This window comes from the organism of the source record quoted next, unplaced genomic scaffold (assembly GCF_019419815.1).
Source record: "Pyrus x bretschneideri cultivar Hongxiangsu unplaced genomic scaffold, Pyrus_bretschneideri_v1 Contig71, whole genome shotgun sequence".
Classification (NCBI taxonomy): Eukaryota; Viridiplantae; Streptophyta; class Magnoliopsida; order Rosales; family Rosaceae; genus Pyrus; species Pyrus x bretschneideri.
Window position 1 is genome coordinate 1,422,644 of NW_025999811.1, and position 23,454 is coordinate 1,446,097.

At 38.9% G+C, this 23,454-nt stretch overlaps 3 protein-coding genes and 1 pseudogene across 6 annotated transcripts; 2 read left to right on the forward strand and 2 right to left on the reverse strand.

The window, feature by feature from the left end:
• Positions 1-1,028: 1,028 nt before the first annotated feature.
• LOC103959879 (plant cysteine oxidase 4) lies at positions 1,029-6,488 on the reverse strand. Of its 3 annotated transcripts, none has more exons than XM_009372249.3 (6): positions 6,330-6,488; positions 5,665-6,001; positions 3,537-3,682; positions 2,915-3,062; positions 1,532-1,735; positions 1,029-1,372 (listed from the first exon to the last, which is right to left on the reverse strand). In XM_009372249.3, exons 2-6 carry the CDS (start codon positions 5,765-5,767, stop codon positions 1,254-1,256), a joined length of 720 nt encoding a protein of 239 aa, XP_009370524.1. In that variant the 5' UTR covers positions 5,768-6,001; positions 6,330-6,488; the 3' UTR covers positions 1,029-1,253. The 3 variants fall into 3 exon arrangements, with proteins under 3 accessions (XP_009370524.1, XP_018506052.1, XP_018506051.1); XM_018650536.2 differs by having other exon boundaries at positions 6,252-6,382; XM_018650535.2 differs by lacking the exon at positions 6,330-6,488 and adding an exon at positions 6,153-6,295.
• Positions 6,489-12,205: 5,717 nt separating this feature from the next.
• Positions 12,206-14,901, forward strand: LOC103959878 (multiprotein-bridging factor 1a). 2 transcript variants are annotated; one of them, XM_048574426.1, is made up of 4 exons: positions 12,206-12,527; positions 13,135-13,239; positions 14,408-14,490; positions 14,581-14,901. In XM_048574426.1, the coding sequence occupies exons 1-4, from the start codon at positions 12,389-12,391 to the stop codon at positions 14,698-14,700; spliced, it is 447 nt and encodes a 148-aa protein (XP_048430383.1). In that variant the 5' UTR covers positions 12,206-12,388; the 3' UTR covers positions 14,701-14,901. The 2 variants fall into 2 exon arrangements, with proteins under 2 accessions (XP_048430383.1, XP_009370522.1); XM_009372247.3 differs by having other exon boundaries at positions 12,249-12,527; positions 13,156-13,239.
• A 959-nt stretch (positions 14,902-15,860) lies between these two features.
• Positions 15,861-18,414, forward strand: LOC103959945 (multiprotein-bridging factor 1a). The gene is made up of 4 exons (XM_048574427.1): positions 15,861-16,109; positions 16,685-16,768; positions 17,901-17,983; positions 18,085-18,414. Exons 1-4 carry the CDS (start codon positions 15,971-15,973, stop codon positions 18,202-18,204), a joined length of 426 nt encoding a protein of 141 aa, XP_048430384.1. The 5' UTR covers positions 15,861-15,970; the 3' UTR covers positions 18,205-18,414.
• A 684-nt stretch (positions 18,415-19,098) lies between these two features.
• On the reverse strand, positions 19,099-20,767 carry LOC125472712 (annotated as a pseudogene).
• Between the last annotated feature and the right edge of the window lie 2,687 nt (positions 20,768-23,454).

Below are 23,454 nucleotides of genomic sequence, written 5' to 3' on the forward strand. Positions count from 1 at the left end.
CGGTATAAGGAAAAACAAGATGAGAGTAATTGGGTTGGGTGTCAAAATCAAAAATGATTCAATGAATAATATATAATAGATTAAACAAAATATCTAGGAGTTGGTTGTCGAATTTTTTATCATCTTTAGGTTAGGGTTTTCTTTGTAAATAACTAAACATACAAGGTCTTTTTGGGTTTTGTCTCTTTGGATGTATATACTTTGTGTATTTTTTTACTTTTATTTTTGAATTTTATCATTATTTTATTATCCATAGAAGTATAATTTTTTTTTTTTAGATGTAAATAGACACTTATTTACAAGATATATAAATTTACATAAATCCTCCTAGGCGCTAGGCCCTTGTCCGCCGCCCGACTAGCGCCTTGCGTTTTTTAGAACCTTGATAAGGACAAAATAAAGGGTAAAGTGAATAACATAAGGATTGACTTTTTAGTGTAAAGATATGATTTTTCGTGAAAATGAACAATACTGGGAGCTTTTTGTTAAAATTCCCAAAATAAAAATAAGACTTATTCTTTGCAATGCCCTTTTGAACTCCACATCAATCTCATTTTTCTACGAACACTAAGATTTTCGACACTTTACACCCTAGAGCTTAATATTCGCTCAACTCTACACCCTTGGAACTATTTCTTCATAAAAAATTTAAACAAAAATACTTTAATAACTTACAATTATGTTGCTTTTGAAAAGGTAAACAAAAATGTTAATAAATAAGTAAAAATTTTGATATTAGGCCGCCCTTGAGTTCTCACAAGTGTAGCATTATAACCATGAATTACTTGTGTAATGGGCTTGGACACGCATACTAATCGGCTCTCCCTGCTTGAAGCCCAAAACTTATAGACCCTCTGGACCCCAGATTTGCATTAGAAGCCCACGGCAATTGAGGTCAGAATTCTGAGGAACTTAACGCTGCAGACTGCAGTTTCGTGAAAAAACACTTAGAAAGGTTGGGCAAGAACTACCTTTTAATGAAGAATACAACCGAGGCACATACAATCGTTCGTCAAACTGCCAACGGGAATGTGAATGTCCATGATTTCAATTTTTGACGACTTTCATCGACTACTTCTCCTACCTCAATGCGAAGTCGGTAAATCGGACTACAACAGCGTAGTTATTATGTACAAGTCAAATGCGCAACTTACATAACCCAAAATTATTGCCACTGTTGTTCCCCTCAATGTTTCCTATCTTGAAAAAAAGCAAATTTAGCTAGAAATGTATAAACAAGTAAACAAGAATTCTCAAGTTCTAATAACGGGGCCCCTGTATTGCCCTCTGCGAATCACAAAGTTTTCGGGAGGTTGAAACTCTTCTAACCAAGTCACTTGGGGCTCTATAACTCCATCGAGCTCAAGATCAGCTTCATTCCAAACAAACAAACAAACGAACGAACAAAAAAACATATCAATATCAGCAACATAGACGAAATTTACTTGCCGGTTATCAGTTATCCTTGACTTTGGGACCAGTTGGAATATTTGCAACTCTAATAACCAGAAAAGTAGACGAATTTCCTTACCAGGCAGATCTCTTCTGGAGGACTTCCGGTAATAACTGCAGTGTCGTCCTTCTTCAGAAGAGTAAGGTGGAGCTAGGATGTCAAAGATGGCGCAGGGAGTTATAGCTCTAAAGCTATGGATATTGCCTCCAGTTGTGGGGTAAAGAACTGTTGGTGGACAGGGCGCGGTCATGTCAGTGTCTTTGACCAGCTTTGCAGGTCTAGCTGCAAAACCCAGATTTCCAAAATATGAATAGATCGTGAACTAAACAAAGTCGGTCATCCCTCAACATTTCTTAGGTGAGATCTCTCCTCTAAACTATTAAAACATAAAATTATAAAAAATTTAAAACACAGTACATCCAACACCAACCATCCAAGCTAACAACTCACATCTTCCCAGTTAACAATATGACGTATCCATTTCACTCACAATCACAAGAGAAACATTCCCAACTTTTGAAACACGGATGTTGAAATAGTTAAGAGAGACAAAGTAAATCAGCAAGCTCATTCCTATCTTTCCATAATTGCATTCCGAACAGTCAAAGCTAACTAAAGGAAATCCAAATAAAATATAATGATATATTACTGAATGCCAAAAAGAGCTCAAATAGAATCCTTAAACCTCACTCTAAAGTTCTTCCACAGCAAAAAACACGTTGGAAGAAGATTTTCATCCCCAGCACTGGCGCCCAGGTACCCATCAAAACAAGACCCTCAAGTTATCTGGTTTATCTGGGCCTACAATGCACACCCCTTCCCAAATGGATGAGGGCAGTTAATATAACCACAGATCATGTTGGAGATTGCATGGCCCTGTTGCTGGAAAGCAGCATAGCAGCAGCAGTCAACCAATCCTTAGGATACCACCCCTTACCAAATCCTTAGCCTTGCTCTACTTGCAACCAACAGTATAACAAAAATCGCAAAACTTTGGACTCATGTCATCATAACAAAAAAATTGACCGCACATGTTCATCAACCACCCTTAATGCAAACCGTGACACGTCTCAAGTAGGTTACAGACAACATACACCATGATAAGTTCATACTTATCTGCATGCTGAGACTAGGTCAATATCAAGCAGGGGGAATGCGTAATTTCCTCAACTTGCAAAATGCTTCATTTTGCATCCCTCTTTTACTACCTAAAGGGTAATAAGAGTGAAATATTGAATATCTAACCAGAAGAAAGACTCTTTGCCACTCCCGCACAATCAACCAGCAAAAAACAGTTAAGAGAATACCAAAAAATGTGAAAGCATAGAACAAGCTAGATACAAACACCCACACAAACAGGATGCTGTTTAATTTTTGAAATCATGCAAATGAGGTATTAGGTAAAGGAAACAGTACATTAACCAACATTGTAAAGTAGACGAAAGACATTGAAAATCACACCTTCTGATGGATCGGCAGGGCCAGGAAAATCAACCCAGTCATATGAAATAACACGTAATGTACCATATAGAAGCTTGCTCAACACAGTCATTCCAGGATGATTATGAAGAGGTATGATAGAGGAAGGCGGCATGCAAAAAATTCCTATCTGCCAAAAGTAAAAGCAATTGCTCAATACCAGTAAATCAGTTTTGTAGTCTATTTTCTTCTGATACTTAGATTTCTAATTCTAAGTGAGCATTGATTGTGCGGACTTACGAGATTATATAATAGTTAAAACTCTAACGTTGGTTGAGGAGATTTATAAATATGGTCCTGCAGTTAATAATAGGTTTATTATTCCTATAAAAATAAAAATAAAAAGCTTATTTTTGTTAGGAAAATGTACAAATACTAAGTGCAACGTATTTGAAACAACTAGACTTAACATAATATTATAAATTTGAAATCCATGCACATCTATTTCATCCCACATAAAAACAAACTTTTATGTATTGGTAATAATTATTCTCACGAAATTTAACTCTGAATAAACTAAAATTTCTAAATTTGATTTCTCACAATCAAAATGGAACCAAACAAGTTTTAATCAATAACTGATGATTTGTAGTCCTGTACTCACAGAAAAGCTATCACACTCATGTAAATGCAAGTATTTGATTGGTGGAAGTGATTGCTGAATCCCATTACGCTCAGGCATAGCACCCGACCAATTACGCACCACTTGTGCCTCCTGTTCGAGACCTACATCTGCAGGCTTAATTTTCTCTGAAATAAAAAACATAAGCAGGGTTAAATTTGAAAAACAGAACAAAAGAGGGGTTCACAATAAGATTTCACACTACGCTGTGGATAGAAAGACAAATGAGGTGCCTCAGAAATACTGTTATATAACAAAACAAAAAGGGTGACCCCTTCATGAAAAGCTTGCCAAATGAGGTGCCTAAGAAATGGTAAAACTAGAACCATTAAGGCTCGTGCAAAAAGCTTTCCAGCTTGTGAAGAAGCTTGAGACAATATCAAAGATGAATGTAAGGATTAAACTAGTTACTTAGGTGTCTAAAGATATCCAATACTAGTTTAAATGTCTTAAGCTCTTACAAAATTCATAAGCATCTATTTCTAGTAAAAGGTAACCCTTCATCACAAGGGAAACACGTTACGTATAAAGAGATTTGTAGTTCTAATGGCTCAAGATTTCCACATAGGCCTTTGGCACCAAATAAATTTTTTTAATGCCTCAGTGGGCAGGTTAAATGAGTTAAGGCAGCTGATGGCCAATAAGCCTGATCACCTTTTGGGTCGGGAAAGACCAACCCATGTTTTAGAGGGCCAAGGCTGAGCCCAACCCTTGACTTATAATAATATGACTAATAAAATAGAAATATAGGGGGTAAGGTTGGTCTGTAGGACCCAGCCCAAGCCCAACTCAAAGCCCAAGCCCAACTCACTGGCAAGCCTGAACCCAGCCCAACATCAGGGCGAACAGGTCCGATCAGGCCTTCAGACCAGGGCCTTTATAAGCCTGACCGCTAGTCCCACATCTATTAGAAAACAATAAAAGAAACAGAGTTATAATCCTTTTTACATTTGACATGGTGTACTTAGCATGTTAACGAGGCATGAAGCCAACTCAAGAAAAGCATACGAAACTCACACAGATGAGCTCAAGCCTCTAATAGAAATGTACAGTAATATGCATTTAAGTATTTAAACCATTACTTATGCATGAGACAATTAGACAAAAGTCCTAAACAAAAGAGCTTTAAGCTGTTAATATTACCTAATTACAATTACATCTAACCACTCAAGAAGACAAATTGCTGATAGTGTCCCACTTTTAAAAGTCTCCTTGGCGTTTCTCTATGTTAAATTATGGATGTGCTATATCAGAGGCTTGGATTCCTTATACCAGATAACCATAAATGACCTATCCAACTTTCCTCTTTAAGATATATTGAACACAAGTTAAAACAATTTCAGACTCTAATCCACAAGAAAATCAATCAACTAAAAGCAACAAGAAACCAATAAAATACAAATCAAGTCATGGAGTCATCAAGGAATGGGTATGATGTCTGCGAACGGATGATCCAATCTACTAAACTCCCAGCAAGTATTAGCAGTAGCATCTGACATAGTACTATATGGAATCCAACCAACTTATAGATCAAATCTATTACGAATTTCACAGCAGCAGGGGTGTAAAATTGACACGGGATTGTTAAAGCAAAATAAGTATCAATCTTATTATTATATATGTTCTAAAGTGCTTTCATCTTTTGCCCCGTTAGCTTCTGAGTGTGAACTTGGGATTACTTTAAACTTGAAAGAACTTTAAATCTCAAATATTTACATGTTCTCTATGTTTAGCCAATGATTCATGCATTATAACGTTCATTTCTGACTTGTAGTCTTTGGTTTCCTAAATAGCTAGATTAGCAAGTTAACTAAACTAATCGATAACTGCTTTCCAGTTTATGACTTAGTGGGGAGCACTTCAATTGGCGGGTAGAACAGAAACTCCAAAACTGTCCTGGAAACCCTAGAATATTTGTTTCTTTAAGGATTTCAAATCAATATTTCTTGCTGAAAATAAACAATTTGCTTTAAAACAGCACTGATCTCTGTCTCAAACATTCCAACTAGGCATTGCATATAATTAGCACAGCACAACACGAAGTAGCAGAAAAGGCAAGCACAATTTGAAAATGTTTGGATTATTATCGAAAAAAATTGAAGGATCGTACCTAGTTTGACACGAACTCTTTCCAGGGCTTCTTCTGACAAAGGTCCAGTCGGCGTATATGAAGATTTGCATACATTATAGAGTCTCTGAATATAATATGGCATGATGCAAAGACGGTACCAACTTAACTGAACGGATTAGAGCCCCAAAATCAGTAAGCTGATAACGTCTTCGCAAAGAAACTTATTGATTGCAATGCCAATCCAAATCCCAATTTGGAAAAACCTTATTGCCTTTAGTTCAGCATATCAAAACTCTCATTTTGCAACCCAAGAAACAATAATGAAACTCCATGGCAGTAATTCGATTCCGTCTCAGCTAGTCCTATCTATGAACACCTACCCAACAACAAAAACAGTACATGTGTTAGTAAAGTTCATTGCTTTGATCAATTCTCAGAAACCCAACAAATGGGCAAAGTGCAAACATACAAAAATTCATACACGTAAAAGTAAGACCCACTTCTCAACTAATTCAAAAGTAAATTACATGAAATTATCCAATGAAATCAGGTAGCTGTACGTAACACTAGCAGATGGGGGAGAAATTATAATTTAGGACAATCTGAAAAAATAAATAAGAACACACGTTGGATCCAACCCGGAAATGCCATAACTGAGATCTAAAAGGGAGGAGAGAGAGAGAGATGCATTGAAGGTACGGTACCTGAAGTGGGACAGAAAAATTGTGAAAAGAGTGAAAGGTAGACGATGACAGAGAGAGAGTAGGGGGAGGGGGGAAGGATCGCTTCTGTAGCAGTCGCATTGACGAAGAAAAAGAGGAAGAAGTCGAAAAAAGTTCTTCATCCACGTCATTTCATTACCTTTTACGGCCCTTTTGGGGGTTTCGCTTGTCTCTCGCTTCCCTACCACTTTAGCCTCCATTTTGCAAATATTCACAAAAGCACCCTCCCTGATTACAATTATAACCTTTAATACATAACTGAAAAAAAATGTGAGAATCGAAAAATATGGGGTATTAAAGTAATTTCGAACAAACAACCTTTTACTTTCTTTTGTAAATCTCACACCCGTGTCATCCTATTGTTACACTGTAAACTCACATTCTATCACAATCGTGTCATCCTATTATTACCCTGTAAACTCACATTCTCCCTTTCTCTTTCTCTCTCCGTAAGACCATCTCTCATGATTATGTGAAATTAAACTTTGATGGATGGGTTGGTTTGATTCATTATGCGGCTGCGTTTGTTCTTAAAAATGAGGAGGGGCAACCTGTTAGTACTGGGGCATTGAACTTTGATGGCGCCACCATTTCGGTTGTAGAGATCGTTGCTTTAAAGAAAGGGCTTTTGTTTGTTAGGCGCAAAGGTGTGAAGAAGCTGATAGTGGAAGGAGATTCAAAGCTTGTCATCTAGGTGGTGCAAGATGTTTGGATGCCACTTTGGCATCTTAAACCTATCATAGAGGACATCAAATGGTTGGCTTCTGAATTTCAGCATATCAGTTGAAAGCATATTTATAGGGAGGCTAATTTCCTGGCGAACGCATTAGCTCATGTGGGCTTCACTGTTGCCAACCCACTTTTTTGGGATTTTTGTCTTCCGATTTCAGCTATGGAGGCTTTTAATTTTGATTGTATGTGAAATGGTTGTATTAGAGGTTTTAAGCTTTAATAAATTTGTTCTTCATAAAAAATAAAATAATAAAATAAAATAAAACTTTTCACCTCAAATACATATGGCTTAAATTTTTAGTTTGAGACTATTAAAAATAATTTTGGCTTTTTTTTTTTCAGTAACTTTTTTGAAGATAAATTTATGTAGATTATCCTAATTTATTTTTACGAACATTTAAATCTAAATATTTGAATTTCGATAATTAATTAAAAATCATACAAATACATGGGTATTATAAAGTTTTAAGTTAATTTTGATTTAAATAATTTTCTTAATTATTTTAGACATTAGATTTAATTTTGGGTCGTCAAATCTTTTTTTTTTTTTTTACCATTATATTTGATCTCATTTGATCACAGCCGTTATGTCACATCCCGGCCCGGGGCGGATCACTTCCCGGGCCCGCTCCACCACCGTAGCATGATATTGTCCGCTTTGGGCTTATCATTCCCTCACGGTTTTGTTTTTGGGAACTCACGAGCAACTTCCTAGTGGGTCACCCATCATGGGATTGCTCTAGCCCCCTTCTCGCTTAACTTCAGAGTTCCTACGGAACCCGAAGCCAGTGAGCTCCCAAAAGGCCTCGTGCTAGGTAGGGATGGGAATATACATATAAGGATCACTCCCCTGGGCGGTGTGGGATGTTACATGTTAGATTAGATGTAAACAATTGAAAAAAAGTTTAAAATATGACAGTTTGGTGGGTCCAAATAATTTAAGCCAGCCTTTAATCCTGGAGGGAATCTAGCCCATATATATATATATATATACATATATATATATATATTTTTTTTTTTTTCTCCCCATAGCTTATTTTAGCCCAATGATTGGAGATGGTTTCAGGGGGTTTTAAAGCTTATATTTTAAGCTTTATCTCATGGGTTGGACATGGTCTAACTGTCAAACAGTTTTTTTTTTTTTTTTCTAATGCCGGTATAATTCCTACCAAAAAAAATGTATATATTTTGGAAAAATTTATATTTCTCACATATGGAGTGTGTGACCTTTGCTAGTAACATTTAAAGAAAACAAAATGATGTACTCAATTAGAATTTTAAAGCATCTTAAAAGAGTTTACAAAAGATTTTAAATGAATACAAACAAATCTATTTATTTAATATTTTAAAAGGTAAAGTTCTATAGAAATTGAGTGTATTCATTTTGTATTTTAAAGTAGTTCATAAAACACTGTATTTATTCAATTAGAAGTTGATTTTAAATTATTTCAAGAGATGAAGAATTTTAATGGATTTGGAGGGATTTTAATTTAATAGTTTTTTCTTTAATGTTTAGGAAATTAGGTCTCCTTGAAAGATTTTTAATGATTTCACCAAAAATTTACATAGCATGTAGGAAACTCCATAGATTTATAACTTTTTCAAAATTCTTTAAACTCCTAGTTCAATACACCATCGTAATATAGAATTTGTCATCTATAATAGTTGAACCTAAATGTTCCTGGAATAAAAATATCAATAGACGATAGTACTACGTGGCAAAATAGAGAATTGCTTTTCACTATTGATACTAGATGGAGCCCATGCACTGTGTGTGTAGTATAAAAAAGGGTTAATCTCAGTTTACTACCTTGAAGTTTCGTGGGTTTCAACATTTGGTACATAAAGTTTTTTTCATCCCAGAGTCATACCTTAAGTCTTAATTTTGAGACAGTTTCATACATTCGTTAAGTTATCCGTTAGATCTTCTGTTAACTGATGACGTGTCATCCACGTGGACAATAATTGAGTGTCACGTGTCAATATGGGGCCATTTCAATATTAAAAAAAAAATTTAAAAAAAAACCCACCCATCTTCTACCTCCCTCCGACCATCTCCCTTCATTCTTCCTTCTGCAACCTGCACCCCTTCCCTCTCTTCTCTCTTTTGCACCTGCAACACCCTCTAGTCTCTCCTCTGTAACCTGCACCACCCTTATCTTCCTCATCCTTATCCTGCACCCCAACCCAAACCCAGACCGAAACCTCAACCCTCATTTTCTTTATCCTGCACCCCAGCAACAACACCACCATCAGCCGTCGCTCGGTACTTTATCCCTTAGTCCATGGCCCAACAACACCCACCACACCCTCACTCATTTCGAGCTCTGCACGTCACCGATTCCTCACCTGCTTTTCTCGACAAACTTGTCGGATTACTCGACTTCGCGGTCGTCCCGATCTACTTACTGGCTGGTTAACCCAGTTCATCTAGCTCCAAGATATTACTCGTATTGGCATCTCTGATTCTGTGTTCCTCGGGTTTCAGATATGTCATCTTCGATTTGTCAAACGACCGGCCGTCGCACACGGAGACTTCAATGAAAATATCTTTCTTTTCTGACAAGACCTCATCTAGTTTGATCTCTTCCTCTCTGGTCTTCTCTTGATCTGGTTTTTGAGCAGGTACTTTGGTATCTCAGACTGTTCTCGCACTTGTTTTGACATCTTAACCTTCGATTACAGAGATATACACAATTAATATTAATCACGTAGAAAAAATTATTAATTCTAATGGGGTGCATGATAAGGATGATGATGGTGGGGGTTTGGGTCTAGGTTAGGTTGCAGGAGAAGGATGAGGAAGATGAGGGTAGAGGTTAGGAGAGGAATAGCAGAGTTGGTGGTGGTTATAGAGATAAAATAGGGAGAGCAAATGAGGAGTCGAAAAGAGAAGAGGAGAGAATGGAGGGTGGTGCGGGTTACAGATGAGAGAATGAAGGGTGTTGCATGTGTAAAAGAGAGAAGGGAGGGAAGAGGTGCGGGTTGCAGAGGGAAGAAGGAAATGAAGGGGTTGGGGAGAGGTAGAAGACAGATGGGTTTTTTTATTTTTTATTTTTTTTGTTTGTGTTTTTGTATTTTTTTAGGGTAAATCTTTGTTTACTACCCTCATGTTTCGTGGTTTTCAACATTTAGTACATAAAGTTTTTTTCGTCCCAGAGTCAAACCTAAAGTGTTAATTTTGGAACAGTCTCATACATCTGTTAGTCAAAATGTTAAGTCTACCGTTAACTGATGACATGGCGCATATGTGGACAATGACTGGACGTCATGTGTCATTAAGGGGTCCACATGGTTTTTTTTTTTTTTTTTTTTTAGACGGGGTTCAAAACAAAAATCCAAAAAAAAAAAAAAAAAAACCCCCAGTCTTCCCCTAACCCCCCCCCGCACCCTCTCTCTTCCTCATCCCCCCACACCCTCTCCCTCCCTTCTCTCTTCTGCAACCCGCACCCCTTCCCTCCCTTATATCTTCTACAACCTGCACTACCCTCCCTTATCTCTTCCTTCTTCCTTTATCCCTCCATGCTATCCTCTACACCAACCCACCAAACCCTCATCTCCTCTGCACCACCCTCCTTTCTCTCCACCAAATCAAAACCCTAATTTAAAACCAAAAAAAAAATCCTTAACATTTGCAACTACCAAGCAAACAAAAATGCACAATTTGAAGCAAGATTCATAATTGACACCAAATTTTACCCTAAGTCACAAAAACTTACATTTAAAAATTAAAGAGACTAAGAATCAAACGAATTAATACTTGCAACGAGCTTTAACGGCGAAATTGACCAGCAGAGCACAGAGGTGCGAGAACTCGACGGTTCAGTAAAGAGAGAAGAGAGAGATTGCGTGTGGGTGGAAGATGAGAAACCCTAAAAGGCTATAGACAAAGCTAAAGGACGAAGTGGTTAATAATTTCGAAGGTATTTTACATGAAAATTATAATCTAGATGTGTGCGTAGGAGAGGTCGCCATAGGGATGAAGAAGACGATGGTGGCGTGGATAGAGGTGCGCCGTCTGATTTCGTGAGGAGGAAGATGAGAAGGGTCGAAATGACGAAAAGGGGCATCAAAGCGGGAAAGAGGAAAAATAGGGCATATGCTTGTGGCAACGCAGAGGTAGAGAAGAAAGCAACAACAAAGAACAGATAAGGGTTTGGTGGGTTGGTGCAGAGGAGAGAATGGAGGGATAAGGGAGGAATGAGGAGAGAATGGAGGGTGGTGCATGTTGTAGAAGAGAGAAAGGAGGGAAGAGGTGTGGGTTGCAGAAGAGAGAAGGGAGGGAGAAGGTGCGAGGGGATGAAGGAGAGAGAGGGTGTTGGGGGGGGGTGTTAAGGGAGGTAGAAGACAGGTTTTTTTTTTTTTTTGAGAACCCCCTTCTCAAAAAAAAAAAAAAAAAAAACCACATGCAACCCTTAATGACACATGACACCCAGCTAGTGTCCATATATACGTCACGTCATCAGTTAACGGCAGACTTAACCAGTTTGACTAACGTATGTATCAGACTGTCCCAAAATTAACACTTTAGGTATGACTTGTGGGACGAAAAAAACTTGATGTACTAAATGTTGAAAATCACGAAACATGAGGATAGTAAACAGAGATTTACCCGAATTTTTTAATATTGAAGTGGGTCCATATTGACACGTGACGCTCAGTTATTATCCACGTGGGTACCACGTCATCAGTTAACAAAAGTTCTAACGGAAAACTTAACGGATGTATGAAACTGTCTCAAAATTAAGACTTGAGGTATGACTCTAGGATAAAAAAACTTCATGTACCAAATGTTGAAAACCACGAAATTTCAAGGTAGTAAACTGAGATTAACCCTATAAATTAAAAAAAAAAAAAGTATAAAAAGAAAGAGAGAAGTTAGAGAAAAATGTGAGAGAGAAGGCAAAAGAGAAAAAACGTTGGGATTTTTATTTTTTAAAATTAGGGACATGCTTTGTTTACATGTAAGTGAAGAAATAAAAGAAATAGTAAAATTATCTTAATTCTTATATTTTTCTTTAATATTTTAATAAATTAGAGAAAAAAATTATTATTTCACTATTTTTTAGGTGAGAAAAAAGTTTATATGGTCAAATTTTTTCTTACGAAATGCTATAAAAACCGATATCGGCAATTTTGACCCCAAAGGCAAAGGAGCCAGGGCAGAAAGGCCCAACGATAAATACAAGCCAGGGCGTGCAGTCTTGGCGATTTTAGACCGCCTCAGAATAGCAACCAAAACCAAACATCCTCCCTAGAAAGCCCAGAAATCTCCGACACCCCGCATACCCCTCCCACAGCCGATCGCCATGTCAGGAGGACCCATCACGCAGGACTGGGAGCCCGTCGTCATCAGGAAGAAGGCACCCAACGCCGCCGCCAAAAAGGATGAGAAAGCCGTCAACGCCGCTCGCCGCTCCGGAGCTGAGATCGAAACCCTCAAGAAAGGTTTTGTGTCGTCCTTCGTTCTTTCTCGCTTTCCCCTTCTCTGTCTCTTTTATTCTTTGGCTTTCAATATTTTTTGTTATTGATTAAGCGGAAAACAAAATGGAACCCACGAAATGATTTCAAAAATCTCATAGGGGTTAAAATTAGAGAAAATCAAATTTTAGAATTTGCAAGTAGAATGCTAAATGCTTTACTCGTAATTTTTGGGTTCGATTTTTGCACTCGTTAAAGTTGTAATTTGCTGTTTTTGATTGGAAAAGCATAGAAAACAAGGTAGCAAATTTTTGCCATTTGGGTAGCTGCTGATTCGTTGTTCTGGCTCGATTGTCTGGTTTGATTTGTATTACCTTGTAGCTAATGGGGGTTTTTCCCATTTGTTTGTGCGAATGATTCGCGCCATGTGCTTTGGTTTTCGTAATCATTTTCGGGCTCGATAATCTTAATGTTCTTCCATTTGTAATGGCATTTTTGTTGTCGATTTGTTCAGTATTGTGGACTTTTAGTTTCTTTCCAGCTTGGTGTGCCATAATATTGGGTATAAAAGTTAGTTTATTGTGTGCGTTTGCATGCTGCATATTATAACCTTCGAAGTTGCAACTCTAAATAGTTGCGTTGTTAATCTTTGCAGCAACTGCTGGGACCAATAAAGCTGCCTCCAGCAGCACTACTTTGAACACGAGGAAGCTTGATGATGAAACAGAGAACCTTGCTCGTGAGTTTCTCTCTTTCTTGTACTATGTATATACAAAATTCTTGTTTTCGTTTAGGATTGATATATCTTTCTTGAATGAGCTAAATATCTCTTCTTGACATCGTTATAATTGTTTCTTAGTTTGCAACTGTTGTGAAACTGTTTGGGTTGGCTTAAGGAAGTAAATAGGTCCTTTTACATATTAGCCACTTGTTTGCTTCTGAGAGGTGAACCTTGGTGCAATTGTATGGTTTGTTCCGTTGCAAACTGAGGTCACGGGTTTGAAATGGGAAACAGCCTCTTTACAAGTGGGTTTGAGGCTGTGTACCGTTTGTACTCCGAAGATCCTGGAATTGTGGGTGCACTAGGCTGCGCCATCTGGCCTAGTGTTTCTTTTGCCAAGTTGGTTGCATGGTTCAGTTCTTCTTACGTATAATGTGTTTATGTACTGCTCCTTGAATCCTCTTTATTTCAATGTGAACTCGAAGTCTCAACTTTGGAGTTGAACGCCCTAGGGACCTTCTTCTTTATCTCGTCTTTCTTCCCAATAATATTGCTATCTTGACATGAGCATTGCATTGAGGAATGGGGATGGGAGAAAAGTTCATGGCATGGCATGGTGCCAGGATGCTTTTCAGTGGTTCATTGGACCTAATGGGCTATAGACTAATGTAGAGACTAAACCAATAAAGTTAAAGTCCCTTGCTTCACAGAACCTTTTTGCTTATTGTTGTATATGTTGCTGTGGTATTTATTTACTTTTGTTTCTCTCATATGCACTAGTGGTATTCCAAGATTCTCTTCGTTGTATGTTTGCTTTCTCTGAAGTTTCCGTTACTCTTGCCCTCACCATAGCATGTGTGGTTTAGACATACGGTATGAGTTGTTTTGGTGGCAATAGAAAAGTTTGTAGACCTTTACATGTCTCTATTTTAATTATAAATGTGTAATTATAGTTATATTACATACATGTGTGCTTGCCCTTGCATACTCTCCCCTCCACAATTCCAGCAAGCACTTGGGCTTCTCAATCTGGTTTAATATATATTCTTTGAATCTACGTTCCGAATCTTTTCCAGCTGGAATATATTGAAGGAATCCAGAAAAGTTATTTATTTGTTGTTTGCCTCGATGTTTTTTGCTTGTCTACTTTGGTTTCATGCTTTAATGTCATCTGATTTTGAAATAGATGAACGTGTGCCAAGTGAGCTGAAGAAAGCTATCATGCAAGCTCGAACTGATAAGAAGCTTACCCAGGCTCAACTTGCTCAAGTATATCTCTCTCTCTCTCTCTCTCTCTCTCTCTCACACGCACACACATGTGTACACAATTACTGATGACAATCTCGGGGTTATTTGCAGATCATCAATGAGAAGCCTCAAGTGATCCAAGAGTATGAATCTGGGAAGGCGATTCCAAATCAGCAGGTGATTACCAAGTTGGAGAGAGCTCTTGGAGCGAAGCTGCGTGGAAAGAAGTAAGGAAGCCTGGAAAGAAAAAGAAGCTGAGCTGCGATATGAATTTAAGTTTGAACAGATCTGTCGTGCTGCGATCTGTAGTTAAAGTTTGAATTAATGCTCTGCACCTCATTATTTAGTTATCTTTCAAAGGTCGTGTGTTTGATGTAGAAAGTACCGTTGTATTTTCTAATGATATTTCTTCAAATGACGAGTTTGCAAACAGTTGCATCTATAAGTATCTACATGCTCATATCAAATGTCAACTCAATGCTTGTAGGGGAGAAGGAAGTCATGCCTTGTTATTTCAGTAGCTCTGTTTCGAAATTTTAAATGGTTAAATGCAATATCTTTGTTGGTGATGTCTTGCCCAAAATCTGATTCAGCCCCGGACAGTTTCGCTTTGTTGGTTCGAGGCAAATCGCTTGCCTAGCTCATTGAGGTCGAGTTCGCCATTGTCCTTTCCAACCAAGCGATCACGATACACAGTAGCCTCTCCTCGCCAAAACCCTACACAATGTGGAAGGCACATGGTCAAGACTGTGATACACAATGTTTTTATTTTATTTTCCTTCTAAAAAGAGAGATAACTGGTCGCAAGTTACCGTTATCCATCCCTTTCGGGGTAGGGGAGGCTACAAAGAATTTCACACTGCCCGTCAAGCCGACTCACTAGCTCGAACCATTTAATCCGGAACCTCTCTCAATTTTTTTTGTTTGTTAGGAGACGCATCTCTTTATTTTTATTTTTTATTTATTTTTTTAACAAATGATATTTAAGGAGGTAGATTTAGCCTCACAATGGGCTAGCAATAATGTGGTAAATTCGTCTTTAGCGAGAATCGAACTTAAAATCTATTATTTATATGTGAAAAAGAATACTATTAAACTGTACTACGCAGCTCTTAATCCAATAGATATTTACACCAATGGTTTTTAGTTTTTATGAACCCTTATCTGTAGTGGAATTTTTTCAGCTCTTAAATCCAAAAGATATTTACACCAATGGTTTTTAGTTTTTATGGACCCTTATCTGTAGTGGAATTTTTTCGTGAAGACTTCACGACAAGAAAAGAGATATTAATGAATATTTTGGCTTCGATTACAAAATGCTAAAAACCGACATCGAAAATTTTGACCCACAGCCACAGGGCAAAGGCGCCCAGAGATAAATACAACCCCAACCGAGGCGTGCAGCCTAAAAGCCATTTTACACGCCTCCAGAGCAACCAGACCAACAACATCCCAAGAAAACCCAGAAATCTTCAACACCCCCCTCCCTTAGCCGATCGCCATGTCAGGAGGACCCATCTCTCAGGACTGGGAGCCCGTCGTCATCAGGAAGAAGGCGCCCAATGCCGCCGCCAAGAAAGATGAGAAAGCCGTCAACGCCGCTCGCCGCTCCGGAGCTGAGATCGAAACCCTCAAGAAAGGTTTTGTGTTGTCGTTCCTTCTTCCTCGCTTTCCCCCTCTCTGTCTCTTTTATTCTTTGGTCTTGATTTTTTCTTTGTTGTTGATTAAGCGAAAATTAAATGGAACCCTCGAAATGATTTCAATATCTATCAACAGAAATGATTTCAAAATCTCATAGGGTTTAAAATTAGAGAAAATCAAATTTTAAAAATTGAAACTTGAATGCGTTACCTTTAATTTTTGGGTTGGATTTTTGCACTCGTTGAAGTTGTAATTTGCTGTTTTTTGATGTATGCTGATTCACTGTTCCGGCTCGATTGTCTTGTTTGATTTATATTACCTTGTAGCTAATGGGTTTTTCTCGTTTGTGCGGATTGGTTTTTGTAACCATTTCTGGGCTCGGTAATCTTAATGTTCTTCCTTTTGGAATGGCGCCATTTTCGTTGTCGATGTTTATAGTTTTAGGCTTGTAGTTTCTTTCCAGCTTGGTGTGCCATAGGATTGGTTATGAAAGTTACTTTATTGTGTGGGTTGCGTATTGCATTTTATAATTTCGAAGTTGCAATTCTAATAGCTACTTTGTTAATCTTTGCAGCTACTGCTGGGACAAATAAAGCTGCCTCCAGCAGCACTACTTTGAACACGAGGAAGCTTGACGAGGAAACGGAGAACCTTGCTCGTGAGTTTCTATCTTTCTTGTACCATGCCTATACGAAATTCTTGTTTTTCATTTAGAATTGATTTATCTTTCTTGAATGAGCTTGATAATCTCTTCTTGACATCGTTATAATTGTTTCTTAGTTTGCAACTGTTCTGAAACTGTTTGCGGTGGCTTAAGGAAGTACATATATCTTTTTACACATTAGTCAGTTTTTTGCTTCTAAGAGGGTGAACCTTGGCGCAATTGTATGGTTTGCTCCATTGCAAATGAGGTCATGGGTTTGAAATAGGAAACAACCTCTTTACAAGTGTGTTGAGGCTGTAAACCGTTTGTACTCCAAAGATCCTGCAATTGTGGGAGCACTAGGATGCACCATCTGGCCTATTGTTTCTTTTGCCAAGTTAGTTGCATGGTTCATTCCTTCATATGTATAATGTGTTTATGTACTGCTCCTTGAATCCTCTTTATTTCGATGTGAAATCGGACTTTGGAGTTGAAGCCCCCAGGGTCCCTCTTCTCTATCCTTTTTTTCCCCAATAATATTGCTATCTTTTCAGTAGCGTGGCATGGCATGGTGCCAGGATGCTTTTCAGTGGTTCATTGGAGCTAACAGGCTATAGCCAAACTTAGAGTCTAAAACAATAAAGTCCTTTGCTTCACAGATCCCTTTTGCTTATTGCTGTATATGTTGCTATGATATTTTTCGACATCGGTTGTCCTTTCTAGTAGCCAACATTTAGTTCATGTGTTTATTGTTGTATGTCTTGCTGAGATTTTTTTTTTTTTTCTTTTTCTCATATGCACTAGTGGTTTTCCAAGATTCTCTTTGTTGTATGTTTGCTTTCTCTGAAGTTTTCCTTACTCATGCCCTCGCTCACCTTAACATGTGTGGGTTGGACATATGCTATGTAGTTATATTAACGCACATGTGTACTTGTCCTTGCATACTCTTCCCTCCACAATTCCAGCCAGCACTTGGGCTCCTCAATCTGATTTAATATATAGTTCTTTGAATCTATGTTCCGGTTCTTTTCCAGCTGAAATATATTGAATCAATCCTGCAAAATTATTTATTTGTTGTTTGCCTGGATATTTTTGCTCTTGTCTATTATTTGGTCTCGTGCTTTAATGTCATCTGATTTTGAAATAGATGAACGGGTGCCAAGTGAGCTGAAAAAAGCTATCATGCAAGCTCGAACTGATAAGAAGCTTACCCAGGCTCAACTTGCTCAGGTATCTCTCTCTCTCTCTCTCTCACACACACACACACACACACACACACACACACACACACGTACACAATGTACTGATGACGATCTCGGGGTTGTTTGCAGATCATCAATGAGAAGCCTCAAGTGATCCAAGAGTACGAATCTGGGAAGGCGATCCCAAATCAGCAGGTGATTACCAAGTTGGAGAGAGCTCTTGGAGCGAAGCTGCGTGGAAAAAAGTAAGGAAGCCTGGAAAGAAAAGGAAGCCGAGCGTGCGATATGAATTTAAGTTTGAACTGATCTGTTGCACTGCAATCTGTAGTTGAAGTTTGGGCTAATGCGCAGCACCTCATTTTGTAATCTTTCAAAGGTTGTGTGTCTGGTGTAGAATGTACCTTTGTGTTTTCTAAGAATAATTCCTCGAATGATGAGTTTGCGAACAATTTCAGCTAAGTTTCTACGTGTTCATACCATCACCATTGCCTTTGGTGTTGCTGTCCCTTAATCGCATAACTTTAGCCGTTAGATCAAATTTCAAGGGCTCGGATTTTATGTTTAGTTGGCTCAGGTGGAAGGGATCCGGAGAGGATCCCTTTCCTGTTTAGAACTCGTTTGATAGAGAGGATTACTATATTAAATGCATTTTTAAGGTTGATGACAATTTCTCTATTTTGCTCAAGTTGAAGATTACTCGTAAAGAAATTTTTTTTTTATTTCTCCATTTTTTGGGCATTAATAAGGATACATTTTCTTTGAGTAACTTTTAATCTGAACAAAATATAAAAATTTTCATTGATTTCTTCTTTCAAAATGCTTTCAAAGTCGTGAATGGTCGTATCTAAGTTCCTATTCAACTAGACCTTAATATCTTAATCAATCAATTCGTATATATAAAGACTGATAACCACCAGAAGCAAGCAGTCACAATTAATAATAAGCACTAGCTTAACCTCTCTTCTATGGATTAATTAAATCCATTAAATCCAAACTCAAATTGCATACGACACTGATAAACATACTTTTTTTTTTTTTTTTAATCTCTCGCATTCTTTTCTTGTATTATTTATTCAATCTAATAACCGAATTTTAAAAAAATATATGAAAAACTTAAAATAGTGTAAAAATTAGCTCGCTGTATGAAACACCATGAAAATGAGTGACATTAAACAAAATAGAGCTGCACATGACAAACATTAAACAAAAGAGACCGACACAAACAACTTAAACAAGACAAAACAACATTACAGTACTGTATATGGAACCATTGACTTGACCCTACGAAGGCGGAACCCACCACTTCTTTGTCCCGCCGCCATCAACCACCACAACCACTACCTGTCAAAACTCAGAGGCCGGTAGATCCTCATCAGACGGTAGAGACAACACCCACTCTCCGCTGCTCTTATCAAGCACCATACCTCTGTTCTTCTCCACCCACCACACCGCGGGCACATTACACTCCTCCTTGAGAAAATCACATGACTTGTTCACCAACGCCACGCTCCTCTTCACCCTCAGCTCAAACTCCGCGTCCTCACCGTTCCACCCCGCCACCACATGCAGAATCCCCTCCAGGTTATGCCAGTCGCTCGGATTCTTCGACTCCTTCAAGAACGGCGACTTCCTCGTAGTCAATCAAAAGCACCGTCCCGACCTTCCGGTACCCCATTACACGGACCGGATAGTGCGGAATTACATCGATGGTGTTCTTAATATGCAGTATCTTTAGATTCTGGTGCCTCTCAATCCGTCTTTTCAGTGCACTGTTTCCGATTTGTGGACAACCAAATACAAAAACCGCAATTGGGAGATCGGAAACCCCGTTTTCGGCCAAATCGAAAGTGCTCAAAACCGCTAAACTCGCACCGAGACTGTGTCCTGTCATGGTTATGCTCAGCTTCTCGTCCTTGTACTTGTTCCTCAGCTCGTTGATTTTTGTCACAAGTTGGACTCTGGCGCTTGTTTTCGTAAACGGGGACTTCGGGTCGTTGGAAATGTACATTGTAAGCCAACCCCTCATGACTTTCGGCACTTTTTCGTCATCTTCATCGTCATCCTTGTCATCTTGATTTTGATGACCATTCGCTAGGCTGGCATGAGAAGAACCTAAAATGATCTCCGCGGACTCTAGCTCAGCTCCCATCACATTAATCCACTCGTAGTTTCTAATCGTGCCGCGCCATGCGACATAGATTTCGCGTCGACCGATGGCTTTGCTGACTTCATCGGTGGTGACGGCGATGTAGCCGATCCAGTTAGACTCCCTATCCCACGACTCGCGGGACTTGGATTTGAGAAGCAAGGCTTCGGGGACGCTGACTTGGGCAGTGGCGTAGAGGAAGCAAGAGACTTGGTAGTTGGTGGCGTCTTGGAGCATGACCTTGTCGAAGAAGGAGTGTTTGCCATAGCGGCTGGATCCGCAGTACTTGGAGTTTTGGTCGTTGTTGAAGGCGTCGTAGGTGGCCTGGCAGAAGTTGCCGCAGCGGAGGATGAGGGTTCGGAGATTGAGGTCTAGAGGGTCCAAGAGGCCATCCCAGTTGTTTGAGCCTAGAAGCTCTGACCATGCAGCAGCTGCTGGATGATCAGCAGTTTGGTTGGTGGCCATGGACGTCGGAGGCAGAGGATGGCTTGTTGTTTTTGTATGTTTAGCATTATTGTTGCCCATCTTTTCTGTGTGGAGAGCAAGCCGATCGAGTGGTATTATATCATATATCAGCAAATGTCCGTACCTAGACAATACTACTTAGAAATTATTATTTTTACTGAGTCTAAGGTACCAACTGGTAATTAATAACTAAAGTACAAGTTGTAATATAAGTCAAAAGTCACCTCCCTCAGGAGGGCTCAATTCACCTTCGTAGACCCTTCCTACTTGTCAAGCCCATTGGGAAGAAGGTTTTGATGAACTAACTGTTGGATTGGGACAACCTTCCCGTGGCTTTTGCAAGTGGGAAGAAGACCCTTGTTAGTTAAGAAAATGACTTTAACGTCACAATTAAATATGGTTGACTGCTGCATGCCAATTCTTGAACATCCTTAAGTGAGGTGTTTTTCACCACTATATGTATCACTATTAAATGAGTTAAAATTTCAAAATCTGTGTAATGGACATACACAAATTTTAAAATTTAAACTTATCCAATAGTGAAAAATGGGATCCTGAGCGTTACACCACTTGAGGATGGTGAGCAAAGATACAATTTATTGGTTTTGATATCTCTTATCCATTATAACCTTGTAAAAGCATAGAAAACAAGTTAGCAATTTTTTTCCGTTCGGGTGGCTGTTGGTTCACTGTTCCGGTTCGATTGTCTTGTTTGATTTATATTACCTTGTAGCTAATGAAGTTAATTTAGACAAAATTTTGAAAATTAAAGAACATGAAAATTAATTATTAGTTTATTATTAAAACATTGATAAACATGTTCATTTATATTGATGATGCATTATTTAGTTTGCAAATTTTGTTTTTGAATTTAGTCTACTTAGTATTTCCATTTTTTAATTTGTTTGTGTGAATGATTCTCACCATGTGCATTGGTTTTCGTTGTCATTGTCGGGCTCGATAATCTTATTGTTCTGCCTTTTGTAATGGCATTTTGGTTGTCGATGTGTATAGTATTAGACTTTTAGTTTCTTTCCAGCTTGTTGTGCCATAGGATCGGGTATAAAAGTTTATTTTATGGTGTTGTTGCTTACTTCATTTTGTAATTTTCGAAGTTGCAATTCTAATAGTTACTTTGTGTGAGGATGTGAAGGTAAAAAAGTTTCACATTACTGAGAGAACAAAATCTTGTAAGGGTTTATAAGAGTATCTTCAAATGAAGTGTCAAAATATCCACATAAACTATAACAGTAATAAAATATTACACTAATATTCTTCAACCGAAATATCAATTCTTATGTAGAGCTGATGTGGATCGACAGCAGCTTCAAATATTTTTTTATTAATTTTTTTTATGGGAAACGCTGAAACTGAAGCAAACGAAGAAGCCGAAAGACCGAAGCTTGAATTTTGGAAAACCAGAGAGAGAAAAGAGAGAACAAAAGCAGAAAGCTTGCAGGAGGAAGCTTGCAGAGCTTCCATGGCTGAAGGTAGTTCGAATTGGGCGTGAGGGACTTGCGGGAGGGAAGCTTGCAGAGCTTCCATGGCTGAAGGTGTTAGACAAATAAGGAATATGGTTGGAGTCCTTATGTAATTGTATATAATATTATTCACTAGCCGTCCTACAGCCGTCAAGCCGTCCTACAGCCGTCCTACCTTGTCCTACCTACACACTAGCCGTCCTACAGTCGTCAAGTCGTCCTACAACCGTCCTACCTTGTCCTACCTACACACTAGCCGTCCTACAGCCGTCCTACCTTGTCCTACCTACACACTAGGACGGCTACCTTGTCCTACCTACACACTTGTATCATGTATATATATCCTTGTAATCTTGTAGAGAAAGATAATGAGAAAAAAAGCATTCTCTTCCATTTCTTCCACATTCACGTATCAATAACAAATATATTTTTAGCCTACATACCTTTTTCTACATGGTATACAGAGCAGGTTTATAACCCTAGCCCTAATTTTTTTTTTCGGCAGCTTTCTCTGCCGTTCCCATGGCTGACTCTTCTTCTTCCGATGGTGTTTTTTCCCTTCATCATTCTGACCACCCGAATCTTGTCCTTGTATCCAAGAAGTTGAATGGTGATAACTACACATCCTGGGCCCGTGGCATGCAGCTTTCCTTGAGTGCCAAGAATAAACTTGGTTTCATCACTGGCGATATCCAAGAACCTTCTTCCTCCGACAACCCTGATGCTCACGCGGCTTGGCGTCGTTGCAATGACATGATTCTCTCTTGGCTTCTGCATTCCTTGGAACCTGACCTTCAAGAATCTGTGCTTTTTTCCACCTCTGTCCAAGCTGTATGGGATGATCTTCGCGAACGCTTCTCTCAGAGTAATGCTCCACGCATCTTCTAACTTAACCGGGAACTTGCTACAATTTCTCAAGGTTCTTCTTCTATCTCCACCTATTTTACTCGCCTGAAAGCTCTCTGGGATGAGCTTGCTTCTTATAATGATGGCTGCACGTACTCTTGCAACACCAAGCATGACCGTCAACAACTCATGCAATTTTTAATGGGCCTCAACGAATCCTTTGCTGCTGTTCGTGACCAGATTCTTTTAATGAATCCCCTTCCCACTGTTCGTCAGGCCTGTTCCTCGGTGTCTCAAGCTGAAAAACACCGCTCCCTGGGCGTCCTCCGCTTTGTCGATCAACCTGCTGCCATGGCTGTTCGTGGCTCGTCCCGTCCCTCCTCTGCTCGTCATCCCCTCCACTGCACCTACTGCAATTTTGATTATCATACCGGAGACACCTGCCATAAACTTCATGGTTATCCCGTTGGCCATCCCCTCCATGGCCAACCGTGGTGACCACCGCGCCGTGCCACTGCTTCCAGTTCTTCCCGCAGCCATGCACCTTCCAGTCCTCCCCGG

Excerpts from the sequence above, each read along its gene's own strand:
- LOC103959945 (XM_048574427.1), top strand. The coding sequence starts at position 15,971 with ATGTCAGGAGGACCCATCTCTCAGGACTGGGAGCCCGTCGTCATCAGG. Across the intron at positions 16,769-17,900 it reads GGAAACGGAGAACCTTGCTC|ATGAACGGGTGCCAAGTGAG; the intron begins GTGAGTTTCTAT and ends ATTTTGAAATAG. Across the intron at positions 17,984-18,084 it reads CCCAGGCTCAACTTGCTCAG|ATCATCAATGAGAAGCCTCA; the intron begins GTATCTCTCTCT and ends GGTTGTTTGCAG.
- LOC103959879 (XM_009372249.3), bottom strand. The coding sequence starts at position 5,767 with ATGCCATATTATATTCAGAGACTCTATAATGTATGCAAATCTTCATAT. Across the intron at positions 3,683-5,664 it reads AAGAGTTCGTGTCAAACTAG|AGAAAATTAAGCCTGCAGAT; the intron begins GTACGATCCTTC and ends TTTTTATTTCAG. Across the intron at positions 1,373-1,531 it reads CTCCAGAAGAGATCTGCCTG|CTGATCTTGAGCTCGATGGA; the intron begins GTAAGGAAATTC and ends TTTGGAATGAAG.
- LOC103959878 (XM_048574426.1), top strand. The coding sequence starts at position 12,389 with ATGTCAGGAGGACCCATCACGCAGGACTGGGAGCCCGTCGTCATCAGG. Across the intron at positions 12,528-13,134 it reads GATCGAAACCCTCAAGAAAG|TTGCGTTGTTAATCTTTGCA; the intron begins GTTTTGTGTCGT and ends AACTCTAAATAG. Across the intron at positions 14,491-14,580 it reads CCCAGGCTCAACTTGCTCAA|ATCATCAATGAGAAGCCTCA; the intron begins GTATATCTCTCT and ends GGTTATTTGCAG.